Source organism: Belonocnema kinseyi, chromosome 4 (genome assembly GCF_010883055.1).
Source record: "Belonocnema kinseyi isolate 2016_QV_RU_SX_M_011 chromosome 4, B_treatae_v1, whole genome shotgun sequence".
NCBI classification, from domain to species: Eukaryota; Metazoa; Arthropoda; class Insecta; order Hymenoptera; family Cynipidae; genus Belonocnema; species Belonocnema kinseyi.
In genome coordinates, this window is record NC_046660.1 from 4,973,200 (window position 1) to 4,981,669 (window position 8,470).

At 31.9% G+C, this 8,470-nt stretch overlaps 1 protein-coding gene across 1 annotated transcript in view; it reads left to right on the plus strand.

The window, feature by feature from the left end:
- The window catches only part of LOC117170529, a 406,469-nt gene extending 402,309 nt beyond the window's left edge, over window positions 1–4,160 (plus strand). Inside the window, exon 4 of the mRNA XM_033357320.1 lies at window positions 217–4,160. Coding sequence (XP_033213211.1) covers window positions 217–479 — 263 coding nt within the window. The 3' untranslated portion in view covers window positions 480–4,160. The remainder of the gene's footprint in view (window positions 1–216) is intronic.
- Window positions 4,161–8,470: the final 4,310 nt, after the last annotated feature.

The window sequence follows — 8,470 nt, forward strand, 5'->3', positions numbered from 1 at the left end:
CGAGTGTTGTTTCGCAGAAAACGCTTTTGTTTGTTTACGCTTGAGCGACCGCCACGCCGCTCACCCCGAACAGCTCGTTTTACTCCTACTTGGAGCTCGGCGTCAATTCTCGCCAGAACTCTATCAGGGGGCCCTATCTCTAAGGTTTACTGTATTTAAATTATTTTTTGAGGTAATAATTTCTTCAATTATCTAAAAAATCCTTTCTATTTCTAGAATCTGATTCTGACTCCGAAAGCGATTTACGACTAAGCGAGAATTACATGGAAATCACGAAGGATGGAGATGCAAATAAGGAAGTCCAGATGTCCGCCGCCGAGGAAGCAGCTTTCAGAATAACTGTTGGCCGCGGTCATTTCAGTCGCTCGAAAAAGTATCGTTTTTTGAATAATCTCAGGCTCGAGAAGAGACTAAATGAAATGAACAACGACTATCTTGGTGCGGCTTGTCGTGCACACTGTCACACTCTTCCGAGGTGACTTTCTCGCGATGTTCACAATCATAGTTTAAGATAATCTAAGAGATCGCTAAAAATAGCGATCGTCATTTTATTAATTACTAAAAAATTAGAAAATCTCAGCTGCAGAGATGGATACTCAAGCAAGATTTCTCTCAAAAAGCCTAGACAAACAAAAAAAAAATAGAAAGATTGTGGTATTGTCATTTTCCAGATGTTTACAAGAGCTGGTACTATCGATTAGACAGTATCATACCAATACCTCCAAATGAATTAAAATTATTATTCAGAATTTTTTGGTGTTCTTTGAATTTTTTTTTAATAAAGAAGTTAAATTTTCTGAAAGAATGAAAAAAATACATGAAATTCAAAGAATTAGAAAGAATTCAATCTAAATGCAAAGTAATTCAATGGGAGGTATTGATTCCTACAAAGATTTATTTAATTTTCTTGATTTAATTTAATTCCAAGTTTAATAAATATATTGATTTCTCGATTACACATAGGTCTAGTTGAATTATTTGTTAATGTTTGAATATGAAAAGTAACTTTTCCTTAATAATAATAAATAATTAGTGTAAGCGCGGTGGACTATTTTGATTTTGGAAAAGGTTTAATTTTTAAAATAGAACGACACACTTTTGAATGAAAAAAAGACTGATGTTTTAGTTCTAGTAATTTCGTAAAAGGATGTGCTTCGTAAGCAATTAAATAATAAATAATATGTAACTCGAATCAACACGTTTAGAATTTTAAGAGCTAGTTCGATTTTTAATAAATAAAAAAATAAATCAATAGGCATAACTAGTCTCCTCCTTCTGATGATAATTCAGATTAAAATTTAGTGTAAAATTAGGCCTATTCAATTTATAACTTGCGCTTTGTAAAATAAGAGAGGCATCTTTATTATTATGGAAACGGAGGGATAAGAATCTAAATAGAGAAATGTAAATCTTTCTAAATTTAAATCAGTCTAAACGACACTCACCAAATGGATCTTATCTATTGATTAATTTATTCAATAATTTCAAGATAGTTGACGAAAAACAACATTTTTATTTCATTCAATTTTGGCTGGCGAAAACAGACAATTTTAAATTTATATAAATTTATCACGCAATCACTGAAATATTAGTCATTTTTACTCAGCAAAAAGTCATTTTAACAAAGAAATTAGTTAATATTAAAATTAACAATAATTTTAAGATTTAGTCAATGAAATTTACGGATTGGACCATTAAAAATTACTGATGTCATCAGTGAGTCGGATTTACTGATTTGAAAAGTCATGTTTGGCTGATTTTTTCAGTCGTCGAATTATTTATTTGAATAATTGAAATTGACTGATTTAATCACTAAAACTTTCATAGATATATTATTTTAATTGATTGAAATAAATGATAAAAATGACTGATTAGACCATTCAAAATGACTGATTTAATTAGTAAAAATTCCTGATGACCATTCAGAATGACTGATTAAATTATTGAAAAAACCAGTGACTTCATTTAAAACTACTGTTTTATTAATGAAATCTACTGGTTATATCATTCTAAATCACTGATCTAATTAGCTAAAGTTGCTGATGACCATCCAAAATTACTGATTTTATCAGTGAGTGAATATACTGATTTAAAAATATAATTTTCCTTGATTTAATTCGTAAAATTTCTTTAGCTGGATTTTTACAAATCACTGACTTAATTTGCGAAAGTTAGTAGTGAATCATTAAAAATGACTGATTCGATCAGTTCAAGTTTTTTAAATAAATAATTGAAAATAACTGATTGAATCAGTAAATTTTTCTGGATGTATCTTCGAAAATGACTGCTTCAGTTAGTCTTTTTTGTATGGTTATTGAAAATGACTGATTGAATTGGTACATTTTGCTGTATACCATTGAACATGACTGATTCAGTTAGTATAATTTTTTTACAGATTATTGAAAATATTTCATTGAATTAATAAATTTTATTAGATACATAATTGAAAATGACTGATTGAATCAGTAGATTTTGCTGGATATATCATTGAAAATGATTGATTGAATCATTGCATTTTGTTAGATACATCACTGAAATGACTGATTAATTCAGTACATTTTGCTGGATATATCATTGAAAATGACTGATTCAGTTAGTAATTTTTTTATATGTCATTGGAAAAGACTGATTGAATCATTACATTTGGTTAAATACATCACTGAAATGACTGATTCAGTTAGTAAATTTTTTCATATATCATTGAAACTGACTGATTGAATCAGTAAATTTTGCCAGATACATAATTGAAAATTACTGATTGAATCAGTACATTTTGTCAGATACATGATTGAAAATGACTGATTGAATCAGTACATTTTGCAGGATATATCATCGAAAATGACTGATTCAGATAGTAAATTTTTTGATAGATTCTTCAAAAAAATTGATAGAATCAGTTTATTTTGTTAGATACACAATTGAAATGACTAATTGAATCAGTAAATTTGGTTAGATACATCACGGAAAATGACTGATTGAATCAGTGAAACGGACTAATTAAGATACTGCAAACGACTGTTTTAATCAATAAAAGTTATTTTAGATCATTCAAAACGACTGGATCACTAAAAATGACTGATTGATTTCATGATTAAGTAGTGAAATTCACTGATGTAAAAATTGATTTTAGACTGATTTAAATTTAGAGTCTAGATATAGTCAAGGTGATCGATCAGTATGTAATTCATAATCTATTAATTTTAGAATCTGCTGGTCAAGTTTAGGATTTAGGCGAATGAATAATTTGAAAAGGAGACAATTTATATAACACGCTTTTCAGCTGGAAAGCATTGAAATTCTAATCTTCCGAATTTGAACGCAAATTGCGAAAAGAATTAGATTTTTAATGTTCGAAAATAAGAAGATCTTCTATATTTAGGGCTTGAATTTAATCAGAATATTAACTAACTTCTCGTAGCTTTTGTAATCCGTGGTCGTGAGTTACTAAAACGTGGCTCTTATATTTGTAGAGGAACTCGGATAATTGGGATTTACTGAAAAACTTGAATTCTCTGATTCTTTTAAATCTTGTGAAAAAATATTAAAAGAAATTTTATATAATTCCATATAATATACTCCAAGAGAGGATTTTTTAACATGGAGCAGAAAAGTGATAGTTTGACATCACTACTTCGGAAAAGCGATAATTTGTCACCAATATACATTTCTTTAAAACCATTAATATTGTATATAATTATGTTATAAAATTCAACGGCATAAGTAATTGAAAGTGAGTTTTGTTAAAAAAAAAAAACAAAAAAAGATTGCCTTCAATGAGTTTAAGTATTAAGTACATAAGTATCAATATTGACTTGTCCATTGCTATTGAATGTCTTCTAAGCTGAGGCTGACCTTCCAATTTCTTGTTTTGACAAAGTATTACGTTGCGCTTGAATTTGGTAATAATGTTTCTGCCTGATCGGTACATAAATGTTAATTGTAAGCTTAGACGAAAATCCGTCCGTGGCGGGCGTAGCTGCGTCAACAATCCGATAGATGGCGATTTAACGAGATGGTTTCGGGTTTTGGTTAACCTGCTGTCACGTCTTGAATTAAACCTCGAGTACCTTACTGTAAAAAACTTAAAAACTACTCTCCTGTATTTTCTGGACAAACCTATTGTATTTCTATTTTTTTTAATAAATGCTAGTCAAAATTCAGATCAGGCAATATTGCATGCTGTTTCCTCCTTCCTTTCAAACACAATATTTTTTGTTCTAATTACGTTCATTCTTAATCAAAAATTCAACTCTGTGATAAAAAAGTTTAGTTTTTCGGTTGGATATTCATCATTTCACGTTGATCTTTCATGTTGCGCCGGTAACTTTGATTTGCGTTCGGTACTGCAGAGGCACTTGATCTGACTGCAGTTTGACACCTCTGGGTTTTTTTTGCAAGTTGGAAACGGTAGACTTATACTGAAGTTTGACACCTTTGGGGGTTTTTTTTTTGTTACAAGTTGGAAATGTCACACTGATACGGAAGTTTGACACCTCTGGTTTTTTATGCAAGTTGAAAACGGTATACAGATACTGAAGTTTGATATCTATGCGTTTTTGTTTTTTCTACAAGTTGGAAACGGCAGACTTATACTGCAGTTTGACACCTTTGGGGTTTTTTTTTGTTACAAGTTGGAAATGTCACACTGATACGGAAGTTTGACACCTCTGGTTTTTATGCAAGTTGGAAACGGTATACCGATGCTGAAGTTTGATACCTATATATGTTTTTTTTCAAGTTGGAAACGGTACACAGATACTGAAGTTGATACTTCTGGGAATTTTTTTTTGCCACAAGTTGGAAGCGGTATACTGATACTGAATTTTAACAGCTATGCGTTTTTGTCACAACTTGCTAACGGTGCACAGATACTGAAATTTGACACCACTGGTCCTTTGTTTTTGTTACAAGTTGGAAACTGTACGCAGATACTAAAATTTGACACCTATGGATTTCTATTACAACTTGGAAACGGCACACAGAAACAACTTCGATAATTCCCAATGTTTTTCTTCCAACAGTTCCATTAAAAATAAATTGACCTTAAATGTCCTCGAAGGTCATTTTCAAGGTCGTCTTGAATGTCACTACTGCATGTGCCTTGTTGAACTTAATAACTTTGGTTGTACACATTTTTTTTTTGAAAGCTTCTCTTCCCAAAGATAAGCAGACCTCGTATAAACCTAAATGACCTTAAAGTGACTTTCATCGTCGAATTCGCATGATGACCTAGATACATATTTGAAACTTTTCATTTAAAAATAAAATTTGACCTTAAAATAACCTTTAAAGTAATCAAGGTTATCCCCAAGGTCAAAACAAAAGTCACACTTATCACATCTAGATTCAGCCTTAGCGACCTCAAAAACCCCTTGGGTATTTCTTTAAGAATAAAATTGACCTAAGTTACCCGACCTGAGCCGTCGTGACCCTCAAACGGCCACCAGATCAGGTTCAAGGTCGAAGTTTAGACTCTCATCAACGCGTGATTTTTACATGAGTTTGTTTGCTATGGAATATTCTCCAATAATGTTGTTCTTAGTGCGATCAAAAAAATGTTTTGAGTTGTAATGACCTTAGGTTGACCTTTAAGGTCATCTGGAACATATGACCTAAGTGCATATTTAAATGTAAAATTTTCTGTTCTTTCGATTCCCGGTTTCAAAAAGGGGCATTTCCATTTTAATAAAAGTTGAACTTGAAATAACCATGAAGGTGATCCTCAAGGTCAAAAATAAGGCCACCATCAGGTTCCTTGTTAAAAGTTACCGCGGGAATGACCTTGTTATTAGAGAACTAATGGGTTATTAATATTTTCTTTAAATGCTACAGATTTACCTGGCTTATGTACCAAACAAGCTAACGAAGAACGTACAAAAGGTAATTTATATTTACACTTCATCATCTTAAAACGTTTTTTAAAGAATATTTATTTTAAAATTCTCTCATTTGAAAATGAAAGCTTAAAAATTCAGAGCTGAAATGGAAAGTTTAAAATGTTTTACATTTTATTTTTAAATTACAGTAATGCTCTCAAGCATTGTCGTCTACAAATATTACTTTAAATCTCTTTGAGATTGGTGAAATGCTGCCTATGGGAGTTTCCTCGATTTCATCTAGAGTCATATCTTTAACCACACCGCTGACCATGTTTATTTTTACTCGCTTCTGAATCCGACTTTCTGATGTATAAATTCCACGAAGAATTCTATTATTGTTTCTTATTATTGCAAAGACATCACCATTGGATGTAGATAATACCACTTGTTCAGCGGTTGGCATGGGCATACGAATATTACGTGATCCTCTCAATTGAATTGGCTTATCGCGTGGAAAAGTGTATCTTCGAATTTCGAATCGACGATTCGGATTGGATGTGGGAATAAGCCGTATAAATCTATAATTTTCAGGTTTATTTTTAAGCAGTTCCAAAGGAATATAATGGTTGGAAGGAGACCTGGACCTCACACGAAGAGAAGGCTCGGCAGGACGAGAAGAGCAGACCGGATCAGAAGGTCGACAACGAGGAACGGTAGAAATAGGCTCGCCATTTGGTAAACATTCAAACAGTAAACTCAAATCTGCAAGACGAAGCAAAGAATCACATTTTTTCCCGTGTATTCTCTTCCGGCAAGTTTTGCTGGATATTAACCCAGTGGGCACAAAATTTGGCGACGTGTTTACGACATCTCTACGACAACTTTACGACATCTTTTGTCCATGTCGTTTCGGTGTCTTTGCGATATCGTAAAGACATCGTCAGATCATACGACTTATTTGCGATACCATAAAGACACCTTAATGACATGGACATAGGGTGTCGTAAAGTTGTCGTAAAGCTGTCGTAACGACGTCGTAAATACGTCGCCAAACTTTGTGCTCACTGGAAGTTCTCTCTTTCGATACATTTTTATTTTCTGGGGTCAATTCTCTAGGTACATTAAAATCTACGTTCTATGCAGGTCTGCGTACATGAAAACTCTAGGTAAATTCCGAAACATGCATATATTTGTTACAAATAATGTTGGTGTTTTAGAATAAGCTACCTGGTGCCCTTCGGACAATTTTTATAGACTATATTTGATTTAAAAAATCACTGATGAAATACTTCATGATGCATTAAAAGTTATAATCAGAGTTATAGCGAAATACATAAAAAAAATAATTTGTGTAAAGCTTAAAAATGTAGTTAAAATTATAGATATATTTTATTTTTATATTCACCAATACAATTGAGAATAAACGCTAAGCAGAAGACCAGAGTATACGCCATCCTTATCTTTTTTAATTAGAGGAAAAGCTAATTTCTTTATTGGCAAAGAACTGGATGACCAACGTAAGTACTGAATATTATAAGCGTCAATCTTGTATTTTTCAAAACATTTACATTTCATTATCGGTTTCAAGGGGAAAAAATGTAAATACTAAATTAGTTAGAACTGACATCATGATTTACATAATTTTTTACGTGTAAGCGAAATCTGTCATTTATAACCTAAATTTTGTACGCTCTACAATAACGTCCCATTTGAAACTGTAGAATACTAATAAAAATTCTACGCAAATACAGTTTGTCTGGCCGATCGATGATTTTACATTTCCAGACATTAGCCGGTTTTCATCCGGTCAATTTATAATTCTTTCCGGTGTAATGAAAAGAGTTCATGATATTTAAAAGATTTAAAAACATTTCTTATAAGGAACATTAAATTTTATAAATAAAATTATAATTCTATTTTGGAAAATTAAGGGCATGTGATAATTAGAAAATTGACGATTTTACCAGTTTTAGGTTCCGACGGCTTGTTTTCTTTAATAATCAATATTTTTTCTTTAAAATTTGGGACACGATAGCGACCATGCTAACGGACGTCCCCACACACTTTTTTTGGTTCAATTCAAAAAAGTTTTAATTTAGCAAAATCTGATTAATTTGCATAGCGCTTAGGAATTAGTATCGATTTTACCACTTTTAGGTTCCGACGGCTTTTTTTCTAGAATAATCAATATTTTGTCTTAAAAATTTGGGAAATGATAGCGAACATGCTAATGGACGTCCCCACACACTTTATTTGTGTTTTTTTTTTAAAACTTTTTTGATATTGCTAACAACGTATGTACATTTGGAGGTTATGTATGTTACAATTCTCCTGTGCCTTACTTCCAAACTACACAATATTTTTGGTCTAAAACTTTGGACTTGCAAATAAACATAGTAACTAATCTCCCGGAACTAACCCTTTTTGCATGCAATCAAAAAAGTTTATTTCATAAATAATTTCCAGATTATCGGAAAGGCAGAGATGAAAAACGACGTAACCTCAAAATAATACGAGGGTGGATTGATAAGTTTCCGGCCTGACCAAGAAAAAAAAACGTTTTTAAGAATTTTTTTTTTTATTTCTCAACATAATCTCCTCCAAGGCTGATACATTTCTCATAGCGGTGTTCTAGTCTAGTAATGCCATCT